General features: G+C 39.4%; 1 protein-coding gene across 12 annotated transcripts in view; it reads left to right on the top strand.

Annotated features, from left to right (window-relative positions):
- The window catches only part of QTGAL (queuosine-tRNA galactosyltransferase), a 98,126-nt gene that overhangs the window by 72,650 nt on the left and 3,721 nt on the right, over positions 1-21,755 (top strand). For 5 of the 12 annotated variants that reach the window (XM_015879845.3, XM_015879843.3, XM_032448306.2 and 2 more), the window contains 4 exons: positions 483-607; positions 9,136-9,271; positions 17,200-17,268; positions 19,152-19,226. In XM_015879845.3, the coding sequence (XP_015735331.2) occupies positions 483-607; positions 9,136-9,271; positions 17,200-17,268; positions 19,152-19,226 (405 nt within the window). Of the gene's footprint in view, positions 1-482; positions 608-5,142; positions 5,421-9,135; positions 9,286-17,199; positions 17,269-19,151; positions 19,227-21,094; positions 21,146-21,755 lie in introns of those variants that run through there. The other 7 variants (XR_014936752.1, XR_014936756.1, XR_014936754.1 and 4 more) reach the window with 4 other exon arrangements.

The raw sequence follows: 21,755 nt of genomic DNA on the forward strand, positions 1-21,755 counted from the left end.
CTGTGTATGATTATGACATTTCTGTTCTTTTTGGGAGCCTGAGGGCTGCACAGTTCTAGGAGGATTTTTCCCTGCAGTTTCAGCACTGTTGCTTGCAGTTCCCATATGAAGAACACGACAAGGCAATAAGTTGCAAGAAAAAATGTTTTACTTTCAAGTACTTAATTCCAACCATTTTTATTTTCACTGAAAGTTCACATCTGTTATTATGGAGTCTGATTCACCTTTCCTAAGTAGAGACCAATATTTGGCAACCAAAGAAAGAACTTTAATTCTATTAAAATGGAAGTCAGTGTTCCCTTGCAATAAGTTACCTGGTTGGTTGGCACTTTGGGCTTTGTGAATTGTGAAGCAGCTGGGTTCTCTTTTTGGGACTGATCTGCTTCAAGCTTTTTCCTGTCAAAATGATATCATGTATATTTTTCTACTTATGTTCTTGTGGTCACCTGGTGGTATGATATGAAATAACTCTTCTCTTCCAGGGTGTTCCAGAAGATTTGTTGTTTTTTTATAAACATCTCCAAAAGGGTGGTGAAGTCCTTCGAGTGAACCATTGCCTTCTGCTGTACCGTTACCATCCTCAGGCTGCAACTCATTCCGTCCTCGAGTAAGTTGAGGTTTGTTTTGTAGAACTTAAAAATTAGCTTCATCCTGGATGATTATCAGTACAAATACTTTATTAAAATACAAACAACCAAACCAAGAAGCAATCATGACTTAATATGCTGATTGTATGCTTTATTATGCTTTATTTGCTGATGGGAGGTTGGGTTTCCTATTTTTTGTTGTAACCTGTTCTTGAGGAATGTAATACAACATTGACATTGAAATTATGAGTAGAAATCTTTGATTCTGGTACTGGTGCCCATGGAGTGGAGGCATTGGACAAATATTCCAAGAAATAGTTCAGTCTTTGCAACTATTCTTGAAATAATTTCACAGTAGGTGCAGTCAGAGCAATCAGGAGTTTTAGTGACTGAATTGCAGCTGTGCTTTCTCCACTTCCAGTTCCCATCCACTCAGCTGAGGCAGTAACAGATCACATGAGCTCCTGTAAGTTGCCTGAACAACCCCTCTGTTTATTTCAAGTGTTTAAGTTTTTTGCCCTCAAAGCATTTGAGAATACTGAATATGATCACGTTTCCCATCTACTGAACATGGCAGTGAAGCCATAACTTTTACTTCGCAGATGATTGAAACAGGAAAAAAAAAAATTATTAAAAATCCTAATGTAATGCAATTTTAAGTATTATTTTTCTTTTCATACTTTTACCATATGAACTGTAGTATAAGAAATATGTATTCTTTTTTTAAAGCTTAATTTCAAAGAGAACCATCATGGCTTTAAAGAAGTATACGGAAACTGTTGCAACACTAACAAAAATCTTCCTTAGGAAAGTGAAAAAAAACAGATCTTTGATCTGAGAACTTGCAGTACTTCTGAATACTTCGTCCACATTTTAAAGAACCTAAAACATCTAAATCAGATAATGAGGTTTGAAAAATACTTCTGAGGAGGTGTAGGAGTAATTTTATCTCAGGTGCTTTCTTGTAAGCTGTCTGCTGCTTTTACAGTGCTGTTCAACCCTTAAAGATGAACTGTCAATTCTATTAAGTGCTCACTTCTGATAGATGAAGTGTTCTTTCTGACCAGAAGTAATGCAAGCTGAGCCAAAGTCATAACAGAAGTGTTTCTTTCTCTTACTTTTTGACACTGAAGCATTCGAGTTTTGTTATCCTTTGAGTCTCACAACTGAGCAGCAGTGGTAATTAAGCAGACTGTTTTCTTACCGATGAATGTCGCACACTCTCAGTCCTGTTCATGGCTTTGTAGCACTGACTACTAAAACTTACAACTAAAATGCATACAGAAGTATATCACAATATTATTACTGTAAATACTAAAACAGTGATTCCAAACAAGTAGAATATACTCTTTGGACTTTGTAAACAAACACAAGGTAATATTTTTTTTTTAATTGGCATTTAACATTGTTGGGTTTTTTCTTTTGTGTGCATAACCACTTTGGCAGCTTGTAACAAACTTTTCAGCCATGCATCGTGGGATGCTGGGACTCTTGGAATTGCTTGCTTGTATCTGTGGGAAAGCATCTTATTCTTGGAAATGAGTTTGTTCTGAGTTTACTGCAAGCTGTTGCTTATTGAGATCTACAAGGTTGTGTGGCACAGGCACCCTGAATTACAACACACTGTGAGAATGTGGAAATACTGTAAGCTGTTTCAGATGTGCAGCTTGCATGTCCAAATTGACGCCTCACTTGTCTCATTCTCAGAAGGCAGACTAGCCATCCATCCCACTGGCTTTTTGTTGGTAGTATTGTTAACAATATTTTGTGCAAACTTACAAATAGGAACTTGTGTAACATCTCTTCATACTGGCACGCTCCCTTGTTTATTGCTTAAGTTGTAAAGGACTAGCCAGCATTTGTTTGTGAAGGCTACAGCGTGAGTTGTTGTGGGACTCACCACAATGGTTTATCACTGAAATTAGGTTTGCCCTAATTTGCCCTTTTTTCACTTCCAATTTGTAATGTGTGTTCAGCCTTTTCTTGCGGTCTTTTTCTTGTTGGGATGTTTAACTTGGGCAGTTTTCTGATGCTTTGCTTTTGTCATTGGCTGCTGCATTCTCAGCTTTAGCCTGAGATTGGATATGGGAGTGATAAGCCAGGACCCAGATTAGTATTTTGAGAGAAAAGTGATAATTATAGGGAAGTTGATACTTCTAATGGCTTATGTCTGGTTTCAGGCTTAAAAAGTTAAATGGTTGGGAGCTAGTTAATGGAGTTTGTTTATGCAAAGGTGCGTATACAGTCTTTCAGCAAAGACAGCGGGCACTCACATCCTATTGTGAACTGGCTTCAGTTTATACAAATGTCTTCCATTACCATTTAGGAGACAAATGCATAATCCCACAGATGTGCTAAAGTGTATATATAAACTATTTTGGCAAGCAAAATTTTGTTCTTCTAGTTTAGTGTGCGTAATGATAAACAGTGCCCTATAGGTCTTTCCCTATGATTAGGATCTTTCTGGAACAGATTTCTAAAGGTGGAAGTATCTGTGAAGTGGGAAGAAAAAAACTTATTTGCATTCTCCTGTACCCCAGAGGAGTCAGACTGAAATATTAAATGCTTCGTTTCTGTGACAGAATCTGAACCAAGTGCAGGCTGTATTTATTTCATTAGATGTATACAAAAATATAAACTTTCACCTTGTAATTTCATCTGAAGTATATGACAAAAACCTGCAGAATGTGGATGAATGATACAAGATTTGGGAAACTTCAGCCTACTACTGCAAAAAAATCCCACATATTGTATCTCTTGGATCCAGATCATATATATCTCACTTTACAGCTTGTATCCTAGGGGCGTGTGTATTTTGTGCTCTGTTGCACTGATCTGATAGAATATCAGAGTTGGCATCTTAGTGAGAAGTACTCGGTAAGTTTGGTGTGCAATAAACACATCATAAAATTCATAGATCTTTATCTTGCTAAAGGGGAGCAAAACAAGCTGTCTATTAAACAATGCACTTCATTGCAAGATAAAAGTCAGTATGGTAAAATATGAGCAATAAAACTGTACTCTTCGTTACACGGTGTTGCTCGTGAAGGCAGATACTTGGGGCAGGTAGTGAATCTTTGTAGCATTGGGGGTCAAGGGAAACTTAAGCAGAAAACAGGGAGAGTGGATTCCCACTGAGGCTTGGGAGATTCTCTTTTATGCAGAAAACTTGAAGCATGCTTAAATAATGTATAGTAATTTCATATGCTGTGTGCTCAGAATGAGTATAATTTTGTAAAGGCTTATTCTGCAGAAATATCCTATATTACATAATCTATTAAAACCATCTGTTTTCAGGCTCTGGAAGCTTCCAGTGTCATCTAAGCAAGAGAACAGGCACTTAGTTTGCGCACGCCTTCAGTTGTTGTAGAGATACTTAAGGCTTGGTCTCACATCGCTGATGAGCATTGGAATGCCTGCTTAATTTCTTGCAAAAATACATGCATCCAGAAATAGGCAGGAGAGAATACTGCCATAACGTATTCCTGCACAACAGTAGTAAAGATGAGGTCAACTGCATTTTTATCGTCTATGTCTGCATTTGGCACTTCAATTAAACATAGAAACTAATGACCTCATTAGATTCTTGAAAAGCGAATGGCATTAACATTGATAGTCTCTGTCTTTCTTAATAAGCCTTTCATGAAAAATAGGCCACAATGCAAACCATGCCTCAGTTAATGATCTACGACCTGAAGATGAACTCAGACATTAATAGAACCTATTAACAGTGTAAATGTAATAACTCAGTGGTACGATATAGTCCAGCAATTAATAAGTTCACATGAAGTTCAACAGAACAACAACAACCAAAAAATCAGTTTATTCACCAGTATGGTCAAGGTTCAAATAAGATTAATTTCTGAGTTTCCTGTGGATTGCAAGGACTGAATTCTGCATGCAAAGCTAGCTGTAATAAAAAGCTAACTGCAAGGAGTCTGTTCTTCCAGCTCTCACTGTGATTAAACAGTTCTCTGTTCTTCCATCTCTGTATTATCTATCAGGTGAGATTCACCTCATATAAAATTCTATTATCCTGCCATGAATAAAAAAACACTGGCAGAGGCTGTTCATTTGAATAGCTGTTCTTCCTGTCTGCTGTTACCTGAGTAGCATGTGGGACCACGCGTACAGGGAAGGTCAGATTTATTGTGTTACTGTGGATGGTAATCAATGCTTACAATTTCAATACAGCTTTAGGATACTGGGTTTGTATTTTTACATTTCTCAAGTACTTGTACATCTGTCTTTGCTCTGTTGATTCACTTATGTAATCTCACTGGGGGGATGGAGGGAAAGGGAGTCAAACATTATGGTGAGGTTTAACAGAGCTCAGACATTAAATCATATAGCTTTTATTGTCACATTATCTTTCATTTCAAAATAGGAACGGAGCAGATGTTTCTTGACTCCTGTATTCAGTCAGTAGGTCAGCACACACTTTAACAGAGCTCCATTGTTACATTACTAGGGTGGATGGGATGGTAATAATTGCAGGGGACTGAGGAGCACACTTCTCACCCACTGAATGAATACCCTCATTTCCCTCCTGCAGAATTTTGGCTCCTCTTCTTCTCCTAAGCTACCAAGCCTGGAAAGGATTGAGTGGGCATACCAAATGAGAATGGCTTTCTGAATTAAAAACTCGTATGTCTCTGCCAGTTGTGAATGAGAAGAAAATTAAAGAAATGAGAAGGCGAAATAAAAATGTATACTTCCAGCTTCTGTAATCAGAAGAACTTGCATCGCATCCCACATTCTGGCTGAGGAAAACGCTGCTGATTGATACTAAAAGCTACTATTGAAGTGTTACCTTTAATCCTATCTGAGCTGGTAGGTGAAAGCAGCTTTCTTTTGGGATGGCGTAGAATAATGACAGCTTTTAGGCTTTGCTTATGGCTATGTGAATGTGCAATAACATGAAATCTGAAAGTAACTGTGAGAATCATCTGTGAGAAGTGGTTTGTACAACTTCTAGATCATTGCAGGCATTTTCTTTAGGTATGCTTTGCACGTTGCTACAGTTCCCATCTGTTGCACCTGCACTGGCTCTTAAATGATGGGAAAATGGCATTCCCTTATCCCTCAAGGCAGGAATTCGAGTTATCTATTCTGGAAACATCCAAAAATGTGGCAAATTAGGTGAAAATGTGGCAAATTAGGTGAACCAGAAACCAAAAGGGTATAACTGAAACTCTCCCTATTGACACACTGTGTACCTTTTGCTTTAAGACATGAGAGATGTTCATAAACTTTGTGAAAACCTGCTCTTTAAGTCTGTAGTTGCTCTAATTAGAGCTGAAATACAAATGCCTCCCCTTGACTCCGTATCTGTAGGACCATCGGGGCTTGCACTGCTGAAAGATTTTCAGGGTTATTACTCCAGATTGCTAAGTGTTGATCTGTCTCAACTTCTTCATTAAAAAGGATGCATGCAAAATGGGCAATCACCTTAAAAACTGAAACAAAAGCAAGCATTTTCAGTTTGGGATTACAGTAAATATTCTTTGATTATAGTTCATCATAAGAATGTTGCTTAGAGATGCTAGCAGAAATTCATAATTGCTGTATATATTGGCTTCACTTACACAATCCAAAATTCTCATTTAAGAAAAACATTTATTGGGGGTTGAATCAAGCTATCTAACAATATTGTTGTGTTCATATGAAGGTCCAGTTAATGTTGAGTTTCACATTCTTTTCTGAGTGCAGTTTGCTTACTTCCCACAGGTGTATTACTCAATGTAACACTCCTATATAAGATAAGGTCAGTAAGTCTGCTTCAGCCTGATGATTTTTTGAGTGCTCATTAGCTGGAATGTGATGTGTTGCTGAGAGTCAGTGCACAGAAATATCTAATTTTAGGCTTTTCCTCAACAACTTTGCTGCTCTTACTGCTCAGCCTTTGAAAATGCAGTGGTTAGTCTCTTCTTGTACATCACCACCTTGTCTATTTGGTTTGGTTTTTTTAGATGAATTGTTTTTCCTAGCTTTTAGCCACCTAGAAGTGAGCAGACTGAAAGTCTTTCTGGATTCTTTCTGATCTGCCTGTGTTACTGGTGACCCTATGAACTGCTGCCCTGACTAGCTGCTGCATATCAGCTCAGTTTTTGGAAGGCTTGGCCCCCAACTAGAGGTTAACTGATAATTCCCCTTACACCTTGGAAGGCTGCCTGTTGTTTCCTCAGCTTTCTTGACTTTATTAAAACTCCAGAAGGAAAGAAGCTTGACTGTGCTACTCCACTCAGTAGAACGTATTCTGAACTACCTCTGGAAAGTAACACACTGTTATTCTTCTGAAATCACGTTTCAAAGTGAAATCAATTTTCAGACCTTTCCATTTACGTGTAAAACAGCAAATCTTCCTTGTTAGAAGCAAGCAGAAGCTCTAGAATTTCCAGTAACGTGATTCTGGAAAAATACTTGACCTTCATAGTTCTTTCCTTTAACTTTCCTTCTGGGAATATAATACACTGTAATGAACGTGGAAAAATGGAAGTGTCAGAGGATGCCAGCAGCAGCTAAAGCTTTGCAGCAGGAATGCAGCTTGTGGTTGCATTAGAAGAGATTTGCAATTAAATCCAAGATTTTTTTTCCATTAGTTGAAGTGCTGGTGCACAGCTACGGTCTTTAAAACTTTATATGGAGTGGCTAATTCTTCGTGGGTACATTTATTTGTGTGAGAAGTTCTTTCCAAGTTATCGCACCACAATCAATGATGAAGTGCTAAGCAGCCTTATAAGGATTTGGCTGTGCTTGGAAATCTCCTGCAGAAGCGAGGCAGGCTCTCAGGAGCTGGCTAATAGTCACAGAAAGGATCCAAATGCCTGCATGCAATTCCTGTGAAGGAATGGCACAAGTGAAAACAAAATTCCCATTGTTAAGATATTAGGAAAGCTTGCTAACAAACTTCTGGGATGAAATTATGTTACCTAGTAAAATTAGTAGCCTCAAATTTTATACTTTGTATATATTTGTGCCTCAAAATTATGCTTCGTTAAAGTAATTTGGAACAATACAATAGTACCTGGTGCAGCCTTTGTGGAAATTGATAATCCATAACAAGCAAAAACTGGAAATGTTTCATAAAATTAAGATGTAATGGTAGTTCATCGTAAATCTGTGTGTAATATATGTACAGTTTTGTAAGAGAATCGCAGTGGGTGCATACAGGACTGTGCGTAGTCAGAAGAGGTTTAGCAATAAAGAGAGCAGCCTGATTCATTGATGAGAATGGCTTACAACTGCATGGGTGTAGCAGCTCCTCTTCCTGACTGCCAGCCTGCACAGCTTGTATTCTTACTCTAAAGAAATGTGAATGGCTTTTGATTTCTACATGGCAAGTTGCTCCTATACACCAGAAATCAGACCTGGCCAGGTAGACAGCTGAGGATGAAACTTGCTGCAGCTGCCCTGTGATAACCTGTGAATTTTGAGTCATAAAATCTGTTAAAATTGTAGAATATTTGTAACAATTGTTCTCAGATGTATTGTGTTGTGGTTATAATCACATGGGAAAGCCTATTTGAAGAAATGTTTTCAGCGAGGCTAAGGAAGTAGATGTCCTTCAGAACCTCTGATAGAATTAATTCTCAACTTGGCATCTTGTTCAAGTGATGTGGGTTAGATTTGTTTGTCAAACCATAAATTAAGGAAATCAGTGCATCATATCTGGAACACTGTTTATAAGTATCAAATAAGTTCCTAGTTAACGAATAGTATGTGAACTTTGAACGTTAAACAGATGTTCCTGCAAGCAGGTGGTTTCTGTATACCATTGTAAACTGTAGCTTTAAATATTACATTATATGGTGGGAATAGATTTATTTTTTATAATACATAAATGTCTGAAAGCGATAGGTGTGCAAAGAGGAAAAGATGTTACAGTTGTCAGACTGAATTACTTCAGTCATTTAGGATGTACAGGCCGTGCACATAATCCTTGCCATGAAGTTGTCTTCTCTTGCTGAGATCGTATGTTGAACCTTTTGAAGATCCCAGCCAGACACCAGTGTTTAAGGATGTTACATGTTCCCTTCTTACTCATTCCATAGCCACCTGGTTCATCGTTTGGTATTCATCTCTCTGTTGTTTACCTCAACCACTTGGCTTAAGTCACACTGTGAAATGTGTATCAAATCTGAAGACCTGAAGGTGTAATTTGACACAGACATGTGCCAGCTTGCTTATTTCTGACGTATTCTAAGGTATCTCAGAAACCGTAGCACTTTTTCTTCAAAAATAAAAGTGATAATAAATTCCATTGTTCTTTATTTCTTAAAAAGGTCATCTTCAAAAGAAGGCATAGTTGGTTATTTGTATTGTTGCTGAATAATATTTTGAAGCTGCTATGACTTCTGGTCTTAATTTTTATCCAAGGGCTTCCACAGAGTTTCATTTTTTCTGCCAACTGTTAGATGTGACCCTGGGAAATTGCTACTGTTTTTGTACTGTGTGTGCAAATTGTTTCAGTCAGGTTTGTGTGTGTCTGTGTATATAGAAATAATGTTTTAAGGGGTCTAAATCAACCCTATCTCTAATTCTTTAGGGAAACCATCTGGAATCACCGAGTCAGGTTTCTTGAGGACAGAGTCCTGAGCTCCTGGACATCATTCACCATTTGGAATGCTGGCAAGCAAGGCAAGAAGCTCTACAGGAGTTTGTCACCAGCTAATCAGAAAAAGGTCTGTCATTAAGGGTCAGTAAAACCTGTATGAAACCACTTTCTTCTTCTTACATACCACAGTAGCATTCTCATAAAAATATTACAAGTATAAATTGGAAAAATTCTCAATGCTTTAATGAACTTCTACTTTCAAGATGCTCTATTACATTACGTAAAGCGTATTGTGTGTTGTTCAACATAGGCACTCTTGTTCCTGCTTGCTGGTGACTAAGCATAGCAGTAGCATAGGCACTCTATTATTGCTTATGGTGCTGTTGTGTAATTAACCTTTGCAGTAGCCAGGTAAACCAGGTGAATCAAGTAACACTTTGCATGGTACAGTGCTGAACTGCATGGGCCCTTGTCAGATGCTGAGCAGTCTGGTTTGTATTTTGATAAGTAGTTAGGCTGTAACCTCGTTCTGAAAGAGAGGGTGCTGTGGGGAGAGCATGCAAGTAGGCTGCTGTATGTGTTGTACAGTTTATGTTCAGTTGACGATGTGGAGGTCGTTTACAGTTGGGAATGGTAATTTGGCTTGAGGTTTATCTGAGTTCAAATTCCTTACTTTTATAGAATGTTGTTTTGTAGAGTAATTTTTTTTTTGTTAGATAAAGGCTTCAGGGCTAATGTCAAATGACTGCTTCTTACAAAGAGCCACAGAACATTGATTTTATTACAAAGTGTGTTTTCCTTTCTTAAAAATATAGATGGGAAGACAAAATGACAAATATGTATACATAAACCTGGTTAGTGTAGTTGTCTAGAGCCCACACACAGGGGCAGGGGGAATAGAAGAAGGAATTTGTATATCCATCGTTGAAATTAATGATTAGAAGTGAGAGGCATTCACACAATAGATGTGAAACACAAGAACTGAACCTGAATTTCCAGATTAATATTGTGGTGCCCTATGTCTGTCATTGATATCATGTGGTAATGAGTGAACTGTGTGAAATAATATTAAACGCTCTGTCTCCAATCAGTCCAATCTGCCCTCACTCAAAGAGGACAGAGCTGTCTGTTAGATCTCTTCAGCTATCTTGGTCATGCAGTGCAGTGTGTGTGTGACAGAGCACTTTGTGAGTTTCTCTGAGTTACTAACAACCATTGCGAGATTTTATCTATAAAATAATAAGAATTGGGAAATAAATTCTAAGGGAAGAGATGGTAGCTAAAGCTGTGCTAATACTGTGCAAGTAGGGAGTCGTGAGATGTTATGGAGAAACTGAACTGTGATGTTTTTGTGGCAGTGTCTCACCATCTACCTAAGATGGGGGTTTTTAGTTTGTTTTATTATACCAAGCTTAAATAGAGGTTGACAGTAAGACAGAACAACACTCTGTGTTACGTTTGCCGCCTTGTTTTGTAGGTGACTCATTCAGAACTACACATCCTGTTCAGCAAACACAATGATAATTTGAAGATGCAGAGAAGATAAAAAGGGCAAGAGAAAAACAGTGGGTTTTGTGCTGTTTAGCTGCTGAAAGATTAAAGCTTGCCTCTCCTTAGCAAAGAACAGCTTTTAATTCTGTAGTACGTTAGCAGTGACAGTGTGGTTCTAATTAACTGGATTTTGATATTCATTCCAGCTGACCCTTACTTAACATCTGCTTTGGCAGTGTTGCAGGCCATGATATTGTTTCTGACAATGTTATAGTTAAATATACTGTAGTTTGCTTTAGTTTGATACTGAACTATTGCATAGAGCATTAGCTCATCACTTACTGGCTATAGCACCCAGATGTGTTTAGCAATAGCTAAACATGCCAGCTGCAAGTGTACATGCCAAATGTGAATGTACTGCAGAAAACTACTGCTACAATATAGTCACAGCCTGGTCCTTAATATCTTCTATTGGGTAATCAAACCTTAACCAGCAAGTCCAGCATGTTGCCTACAGATAATATTCAGAGGCTTTCTTAAAGGTCAACAAAAATAAATAGCTTCAGAAAGTGGCTTATGGTCATCCTAAGTGAAGTCAGAGGTCTTTCCTTTACATACTTTCTGATGAAATTATTATTATCTGTAGTGATTAAAACTGGTTTGATGTTGTTGTTCAGGCTTATTCATAGCTTTTCTGGAAGTGAATATCCATCTCAGCCAGCAATAAAGCTTAAAAGATATCCTGATGTTTCTTAGTTAGTCACCAGCAAAAGGCTGTCTGTGCAATTTGAACATCTCACTTCTCCAGATGCTACCTAAAGGGTTATGCTGCTGTGGTTTCAAGAACGAAATTCATAAAATTTGTAATATAATTCATATAAATTATTGTTCTAAACTAATAACAGTAAAAAGAGGCCAGTTAAACTTCATACTATAAAAAAGAGGTGTTTGGGGGCCTAATCCTCAACTCTTGCCAAAGACTAAAATCCCATAGAAGTAAAGGTGGAAAATAGCTGTTGCTTCATCCTGTCCCTCCCTTAAGGACCAGTATCATACTTCCCTCTCTCTCTCTCTCTCTCTCTCTCTCCCTCTTCTCTCTCTCTCTAAAGGTTATTTTAGCAAAAGATAAGCTTTCAGGTATTTTGTTAATAATGGGAATAATAGAGATAGAGATACTGGCTGTCAAGAGATCTTTACTCCCAGCTGAAGTGTTGCCGGCAGCTTTGGGCCCCCAGCAGAAGAAGGGCATAGAGCTGTTGGGTTCAGAGGAGGCCATGAGGATGCACAGAGAGCTGAAGCACCTCTCATATGGCAGCGGGCTGAGAGCTGGGGGTGCTCAACGTGGAGGAGAGAAGGCTCCAGGGAGAACTCACTGAGGCCTTGCAGCCCATAGAAGACTCTTTGTTGGAGGGTGTTGTGACAGGACAAGGAGCAACAGATCTAAAAATGGGAAATTTAGGTCAGATGTGAGGCAGAAGGTCTTTATTCAGAGGGTGCTGAGGCCCTGGCACTGCAGCCTGGAGAACCTGAGGGTGCCCCTGGAGGTGCTTAAGGAGGGGAGCAGCCAGTCTGTAGCTGGGTGGGCTAAAGGTCCCTTCCAACCCAAACCATGCTGTGTAGTTCTATGATCTACAAATAGGATCTGTTATTGTACAGTTACTGCGTTCTCCTCTGAAAATCCATTTCTGAATGTGACCTTTATAAAGCAATGTGCTCCTAAAAGGTCTCTAATACACTCTGAAATGCAGGTCAGATTGCCAAAGCACGCTGTAGAATTCAGCTAAATTTAATTTCATGTTTTACACTCTAAGCCAGTTGTGGAGATCTCACTTCTGCTCTGTTTCATGGTTGCTGCATCTTTTTATTGAGATTCAAAATCTCATTAACAGTCATGAGGCTGATTTCAGTCGGGATGTGGAGTCACAGTAGGATCTTTTCCTAAATTGGGAATATCTGTATGAAATGTGGGGTGCATACACTGAAAGAAATAATAAGAACGAACATTTCTGGGGTTTTTACAGCGCCATAAACGAAGCAGCTCTATTTCTAATGCTGACTTGTTTTTTTGTGGAGTGTTTGGGGTGGAGGGAAGAAGCGCTGCATGCCAAACAACAGCGTTTTACAGGAAACAAAATGTTGGCAATGCTGGGAAGCAGCAGTCTTTGTTTGTGCTCAATAACACATGATGACTGCAGTCTGTTTGTCCGTTAGAATTATGGCTGTATCAAAGGAGAAAAGGACACCTAAGCTATATTCTGTCTTTCCCTTTAGACGTCTGTGTGGTGAGTAGTAAATTAATGCCTTTTTTCCAGAGTGTTCAGGCAAAGATCCAAGGTTTGGTATTTTTACTAAACAGTAACACAAGGAAAAAAATTATTCCACTAGTTGGGTTTAATTTATGAATTAATTACCAGGATCTCAGTATTCTTAGGGAAATTCTGTTTCCTGTCTGTCCCCTTCTTGATTCACACAGTTGACAGTGGTTTAGTATTAGCATTTCTGCAAGACTGAAGTCGAACAGACCTTTTTTTGTTTAAAACACATCCGTCTTGTCTATAATTTGCAGCTGAAGATGGAAACCAAATGTTTTTGGGACACTCCATATGCCTGGAGGGGTTCTGAGCTGTCTTGTCCACTCTTTTATTCTCCGTCAAACTTTTTTTTTAGCTAAAAGGAGAACTTGAGCATTAACGTTTTGTGTCATTTCCGACTGCTGAAAATAGTTCAAGTAGTGAACAGAAAAGGACAAAATAAGCATCACTTAATTGGTGGCATGGAAGCACTACTTGTACACACCCAGCCTATGAAATTTCTGTATCCTATCCACCACCAGCCAAATTGAAAGCTTCAAGGAAGGATTTTGTACACACTCTTTCGTAGCCCATTAACCATTTAAAACCATCTGTAACCAGACCTCCCAAAAGCAAGAAATGCTTAAGGTTTGTGGAATATGTGGGGTATGTGAATGACAATATGAGAGAATGAAGTGGGGAATGCTCAAATCAAGGGAAGAATATTGCACCTATCTTTACTGTGGAGCACAAGATAGGAAGCCAGTAAAAAAGAGCTCGCAGAGCAAAGGGAGACAGATGGACTTGTGTCATAGAGAAATGAGAGACTTGCAAGTAGTTCCCATGGGGTTATGTCTAAATGCAGCTGTATTTTGTATGTTGTAAGGGGAATTCTGTACGTTCAATGTTTAGAAGCTAATTTTGCGTGTTGGATTCTGGCATGAAAATTGTTTTCAGCAAGTTTGGTGTGTAGATGTGTAAAGAGGGAAGATGATGTTGTCCTTAATGGAGTAGTGTCTTTAAATGGATACATGACATTGGCAATTTAGAGACACTTAGCTTTTGTTGTGGCATAATGCTGACTGGGTGAAATAAAAGCAACATCCTGATACTGAAATCAAGTCAGACTGTGACAGAGAATTGCTTGTTGTCTTTGTGCTTCCCCTTATGGCATACTGAAGATGCTTCAGCCTCTGCGTTCCCCTTTGTCTGTTTGTCATTACTTGTATCTATTTAAACTTACATTATAATGCTTTCCATTGCTTTGTTTTGACATGGATGGCCAAAATTGAATTAACATTTGCAGAGATGTATATTAACGTGCTTCCGAGGCTTTATACAAGTATGAGTGAAAGAATTATAAATAGCAGACTCAGGAAGGTCAGTAGAAGTTTAAAATGCATGAAGGGCTGTGTGAGCAGGAGGAGACAGAGGGAGAATGCAGTAGAGAAGATCTGCACGTGTAAGATGTTTTTTAGAGAGCTGTTCAGACTGTTGTTTGTTAAGATATTCTATGAGACAAGAGATGTAATCAGGAGGAACAGGACAACATGCAATTGACCGTATATCAAAAGGGTTGTCCTTTTTCTTGTTGCAGTCTATTAACATGTTCCCTCTGTGTTAAACTTGCCTCTCAGATTCTTCTGTAACACATCTTCAGGATTTGCTGTGATTGGGTTTCATTGCTGTCTGTCAGTGATCAGTACGGGCTTAAAGCCATTTCACAGGTGAAAATAAGATGAAACTCTAGGAATATCATTCACCATAAGAGAACAGTATTAGGCTGATTAATTTTTCTAGATTTTCCATTAGAAAATGTGAATGGAATGGGAATTAGGAAGAAACATCGTCTTGAGAAGCCAAGCGGGCAGTAAGTGGATCGAGCATGAAACAAATCGTGTATAACAGTAACCCAGTTCAAACAGCAAGATAATTACAGTTGTACCTTAAGCCCACTCTTACCAACTTCTTAGGTTGTGCGTGTGGAGCAGGATTAATCTCCTGCCCATTAATCTCCTTTAACCAGGGAGGTCTGATAGTCCAAGCCTGTGTGTCCCTTTGCACAGCTGCTGTGTTTACTAAAAGGAACCAGCCAGAGGCATGCTTTTATCTTCCCCAGTTTTTTTTCCCCTAGATTTGAGTAAATAACTGATCTTTAGAGCCATATAAATGTTCTCTTAGGAAGGAAGAAGCTGTTTCTCCATTCCCTTTACACTGCTGTTAATGTGCGTTACATACTCTAGCTATTACATGTAGTAATTATGTAGTTTGTGTATAACAAATAATAGCTCTCTTCTCATTTTTAGTTGAGAAAAGCAGGAGTGTTTTTTGTTCTGAAACTGTACAGGTTTGTGTGTTGCTGAAAACAGAAATGCATAAACACTTATGTATTTCCTTAAAACTGATGTGTGACCTGAAGGCACAGTAAGCTTCAGTGATGCCATGGTGCCAGTTGCACTGCAGGTCAGTTATTTTGCTGGGAGAATGAGAAATAAATAAAGTTTGAGTCTGTTTTATAGTTTTATAGTTGATAATTTTCCCCCTAGAAGCCAGTAGCTCTTGTATGGGTAGACAGACTTCATAAGAGATGCAAGATGTGAGCCCATTAGTGCAAGAAAAAAAATAGGCTACTTGGGTAAACCTAATAGCTTCACATAAATATCTCCAATAAGGCTGATGCCTCCAGTTCCCCTCCTTGAATAAACAACTGTGTGCAAGTCCTGAATTTGTCTCCAGACAGATTTTCTTTAATTGGAAAATAGTGTGTGGCAGAAAAATAGTTGACTTACATTTTGGCCACCCACATGGTGTACACTGTCAGATAATTTGCCCATTGGAGTCTGGCCTCTCTTCTAATACTGTAGATATCAGATTTAAGGTGGCTGAATCCGCTGGGAATTAGATGTGCAGATACTTTCCAGCAGAGATCTTGAATGAAGTTTACTGTGCTCAATTCTTGCTCATCTACAGCCCACACCTTCTGTTTTTTCAGCTACAGTGTGCTATAATGATGGCTGGGGAAAGCAGAGTTGGGGGATGTATTCAAGTACAGGGACAAAAGAGAACCTAGAAAAGATGTTGGTTCTTTGTACTTGAAGTTGTTGCTTGTCTAACCCAGCCTTACATCAGCCACAGAGACTTTGTACAAGGTCTTCTAGCTTCCAAGTACTTCCCTGCACTCCCTCTATTTCCATCATGAAGCCTGAAGCTGGTCTGTGTCCTTAGTGTGACCCCTGCACCAGGAGCACCCAGAGCAGCAGCCTGGATCTGCTGGCCTGAAACATGATTCAGCTTCTCCTGCAGCTCCAAAGTGAAAATGTAATGTTTCCTTAACATTCTTTTCTTCAGTGGTGAACTAATAAAGACTGCGGAAGTTCAGCATTAGGACACTAATGCTGTTGTATCAGTGTCCCCTATTGTGCAAACAGAATGAGGTCATTTCAGGTGAAATAAAGCTATCTTACGCAAAGGAGGAAAATGGGAGTGATATTCATGTAGGTTCTGAAATAAATCCAGCCTTCTGCAGCTTCTCTAACTTAGTAAATTAATATTCAGCTGTTTGGCTATTCAGATTTTCCCAATGTTAAGTGTTGTTAATCAATTTTTAATGCGACGATTAAAAGATAGGAAAGCTGCTACCCAGCTTTCACCAGAACAATTGATTTCTGCAAGACCTCAAATACCTTCACTGTTCTGCTTCAGTGTAAGAGTTCTGTGCAGATGATGCAAATAGATCCAAAGGAAGTCAGAGGAAAATGTAGCTACGCTCGTTTAAAAGTCCTACAAAATGATACTGACTAATAAATGGGTCCAAAGTGAGGCCACCGTGTGTTTTGGATTGCAGGCATTTATTATGCCCTATGGGGAACGCAGGTTAAAAAATGTGAACTATTTGGCAGCAAGGGCTACAAATGATGCCTCCATAACTACGTTAAGAACAACAAAAACACAGCAGTGACTGTATGTATTTAAACAACAAAATCTGCTGGAGTTTTTAGTTGATAAATAAAGTCTAAAGAGCAGATTTGGGGTGGTGTGGCTGAGAGCTGAAGCTGGTATTACCAGAGCATCCATAGCAGTAGGGCAGCGCTGTGGTATCGTGTAGTAGGTGATAATCTGCTCAGGGCCAACTGCAAACGTTGCCTCTCTCACTGAGATATACATGGAAATGATTTAGTATGTTTTAATCTCCATAGGAAGAGCATGGTGACCAAGTGTAATACCTGCTGATAGCAAAGAATGGCATTAAAACGTGCTGGTTCTCTTTCTCCAGGTAACTGCATTTTGTGATGTTGATGGCAAGAAAATAGCAAAAGGATTCTACACTTTTGAAGAATCTGAGGTCAGTTACTTTTGCATTCATTACTGTGATCTGAAATCGTTCTGAGAAAAGCCATGAAAGAATATATCACAAATTTTGAGTGTTGTGTGACAACTCATTTTGGTAGGAGGCCGTGAGTTGTGGTTAGAGGTAAAGAGCCCATGGCTGTGTAGGAGACTAGAAGATATCTGGAGATCTGTACCACAGTGCCTGCTGTGGAGCCAGAATCCCTGTCTGTATTGCTCTCAATTATGGCACTGTCTTATCTGCGATTGTGACAGAGGAATTGTCTCTGAATAGTGTTGTTTCAGGTAAGATTGAAACCAGCATGATGCATGATTCTTCAGGGATGGGTTTTATAAAGATGCCTCTAAACCTCATAAGAAAGAACAAAGAGGTTGGAGGGCTTAGAGATGCAAGCTTCCCTAATGAAGAGAAAAGCTGAAGGAAGAACATGGAGATTTGTGAGACGGTTTTTCCAGTGTTAACAAATTGTGATGGCAGCAAAACTTCTCCAAAGAGATCATCTTCCAGGTCAAAGCAAGCAGGCAAGAGTGCCCCATGTTAACTGAAGTCAGCTTAAATAGACAAATACATATGTATTCTGATGGGATGAAGTATTGCCTTCTCTGACAGTTTTTCTTTTAGATGGGGGTAGTGTTTGATTAATGATGGATTGAAGTCCAACATCTACTAATTAAAAGAAAATTTCAGTGATGAATTGTAACTTTTCTATAGATCAATTATAGTCATATTGATAAATAAGACTTCAACTGAGGAGCCTAACATTGTAGGTAGAAATACTTTATTCCACAGAGAAAGAATACTGATATTTAGACAGCAATAAGCAAATCATATAGAAAAAGCTGTTTTGTTACAATATTAATTTAACGGTAGCAATTAGCTCCAAGATCTGGAGTAGTTTCATCCAGATTCAGTCCCTCAAAGAGTCAGTGACACGACAGCTCTCAGGTTCACTGCGCACTGGGTCAGGTCCTTGGAGTGCAGTCTGACATATGGCTCAGCTGGTCTGGCTGCAGGGGTGGTCTGACCTCAGCCCCACACTCCCACTGCCTTGTTTATACTGGGTCTAGCAGCCTTGTGGCTAAAGGCTGACAGCTCAGTTAGCTGATGTGGCAGAAAAGGAGCCCTCAAAAGAAGTTTTTCAGCATGTTATCTTGTGAATAAAGTTACCCTGAGGTTGCTGTGGGAGGAGTAAGGGAGCATCTCCTCAGATGCTGCTTGTGATTAGACTGGAGTAATTACAAAATCAATCTATACTGGTAGAGTGCTTCCCAGCTGCATGAAAGCAATCAGAAGTGAGGATTTTGACCAGGGATATGAAGTCTCTGTTGGGCATAAGCCGTTTAATGGCTCTAACTGAAAGGGAAGGATTCTGCTTCTGTATTTGCTGCTTGCCTTGTGCCTGCTTTGATAATTCTGTGATGGCGCATTAAGCTGATTCAGCTCACTGGAGGGGTAGAACCAGCTCAAAAGGAAAAACATATATATAATGTAATATTTATATGATAGGCTATTATAACAACATGCTTTGTAGTCAGATCCAAAACGAAACCATTTGGGGAAAGGGCTAAAAGGCAGATAACCTGGAGGAGAGGAATGAGAGCTGCTCCTTTCAACAGGAGAAAGCTCTTCATTAAGACCCGGTGTAATGCGTAACTTTTTTCAAAGAATAACAATTATGTTGAAGGATTATGGTAAGAAAGTAATGGGTTCTTAAAATGACGGGGGGTGGACGGTGGTGGTGAGTGGAGATGTGATCATGTGGACTGTTTAAAATGAGGTCTCAACATTAGCTTTTCCTCTTTTACTGCTTAATAGCTTCTAAAACTAAAACAAGTGCCCATGTGTGCTGCTTAACTGACTGACTGCTCTGCTTGCAGGAGAGACCAAAACCAAGAATTCCTATATGTCACTTCAGAGAAGCAACTCCACCTTTCATTATCTGTGTGAAGCAGGTGGGTACTTTTAGCTGTATGTCCATAATCAGTAATTGCTCCTTATTACAATCAATTTGTAGGTAATTGCTTTCCTGCAAGTCTTTACTATACAATTGAATGGCCCTTCTAACAAACTGTGCAGGGTATTTCAGGGTTCTAAAACAGCAGCATTAAGAAATGGAATATTAAGAATGGTAAAAATTACAGCCTTAGTGAAGGGGCTTTGATCTGTTTTATGTTCTTTCCCAACATTTATATGCACAATTATGTATATTTAGTTGCTCACCTGGTCTTGTTTATTCCTAAGACATGGCAGCCCTGTGAGGTTTGAAGGCTTTAGTTTTTAATCAGACCTTGAAAACTATTTAGTTTGGCACTGTGGATTCTGACACTGTTTCTGTGGCTGAGAGTGGTGATGTAACTAGAAGATGGAATCCAGTAGCAATTTTGCTGTTATATTGGAAATAGTAGCACAATGTAGTGGGATAACACAGAAGATTTAAAGCAAAATAGCAACTATGCTGTAATTGTAAATGTTAGTTAAAACGTCTCTAAAAGTAACTAAAACTTGAAGCTACACGTGGATATTTTAACACTGTTGTAGATTTGTTTAAAGATAAATGAGCTGAATCACATCTCATACGGTTCCCTTTTAATTCAGCCCTCCCAACTTTACAGCCAACTCTGAGATCATAACTGAAGCCAGACTGAAAGTACCTCAGGGCATTACCGTGTAGTGTTGGTTGATAAACTGTTGGATAAACTGGTGATATTACAACTAATTTAATTCTTCATACTACGTATAATAGTGGGTGGAAGTCCCCAGACAAAACATCTGTGCAACTTGTTATAAAGCACATCTAATTTGTGAAGTCCTTACAATGAGGCTGTTCTACAACGTCTCGCCTGAAGACAGCGGGCTGTGATTTCAGTGTAGTTTCTGCTGTTTGCCACTGAGCGCTTCCTACTTGCTGATCAATGAATGCTGGAGGACATAGTATATTTTAAGAAGTATTTTTTAGTTGGAAATTGAATTTGACCTACTTGAAATACTTTTAGAGCTCATGAAGTTATTTCTAGCTTTGTCTACTACAAACCCCTCCACCATTATATGTCATATTATTGTTGTACCATTATGAAGGAAGGAACCGGGTTAGAAGGACATTTATAATGAAGAGCTGAAACCAGGTATTTGTCAGTAGTGCTGAATATACCGCTATTAGCTGAGAAACCTCAGACAAAACAGATACGTGCATCAAAGTGTAGGGAGTGTAAAAGCTGGGGGAGAGAAAAGGGCTCGGAGGGTCTCATGAGCTGGAAGCAGCGCTTTGAGTCGCTGCTCCCAATCCTGGTCTGCTGGACCCTCCTTTCTGCTGCCCCCTGGTTCTGCAGCTGAGCTCCAGGAGCAGTTTTACAGCCTCTTTCAGCCATTGTCATAGTTGCTGGATTTAATTACTGTTATGAGTCTCCGTGGAGGCGGTTGGAATCTACAGAATCCCATTCTTAGTACTTGCAAGGTTGTGCCGGGACTGAAATGGCCACGCTTTTCAGTAGTAGTTTTGTCATGGAAAGTAGTCTTCTACCAAAACAAAACAAGCTGATAAATGTCTGTGGTTTAAAATATTCAGGTATCCTGTCTGCAGCAGCTTTCAAACTTCTGGGTCTGACCGCTAAAGGAAATGGTTTCTAAATGGGCTGAGAAGAGCAGAGCATTGAACTTTCATTCATCTGTGTTGCTATTGTGCAGAATGCGGCGGGTTGGCCTTTGCTGTATTTATAGACTGAATTTGCCTTGCTTTCTGTGCAGCCCACATCTGAAGGAGCAGCTAAAAACAAACCTTCCCAGCTGCTTTCCTTTATTCACCTCTCTCCGTTTCCCCTTCCAGTGTGGTTTTCAAACGAAAAAGTATGGCAGGATGCATACAGAATAAACGCAGGTAAACATTAATGGTTACCCAGTGTCTGTATGCGTTACCCAGCTCTGTGTTTCAGGTCACGCTGCTAACATACAAAAACCCCCAGTGAGTGTGAGGATGTTTCTTGAGCAGACAGATTAATGTGTGGATGCAGCACATGCAGCCTGGCTGGCGGCCCCTACTGGAGCTGCTGCTGTGCTGGGTGGAACCGCTGTAAGCTGATGTAAGAGCGAGCTGCTGAGACCCTGCAGTGATTTGTTGTAACAGAAGTCATTAACGACTTTGTAAACATCCCGGACTTCCGAATTGCTTATTTACAAATAGAGGTTAATTAACATCCTTCTGAAGAAGCGTTAGGGGGCCTGACTGGCTTTGGTTGAGCATTATTTTTAGTAATGATACAGAAAAAACCTGCATGTTTACAAGCAGCTCTAAGAGGGTAATTTTGAAGATTAGATGTGTTTATGAAGTGGGTTGTCTGCAGGAGCTGACCCTGATGGCCACATCCTTCAAGCACTGTTGGCTTATTTATTTCCTCGGGCAGTTCCTCCCGTATTACAGTATTACTGTTACCACGTAGAAGCATTTCTTGAGAAAGCAGTCGTACTGTTTGATTTTTGTTGGGTTTGCT

Source organism: Coturnix japonica, chromosome 23 (assembly GCF_054131305.1).
Source record: "Coturnix japonica strain WE chromosome 23, WE-NBRP24, whole genome shotgun sequence".
Lineage (NCBI taxonomy): Eukaryota > Metazoa > Chordata > Aves > Galliformes > Phasianidae > Coturnix > Coturnix japonica.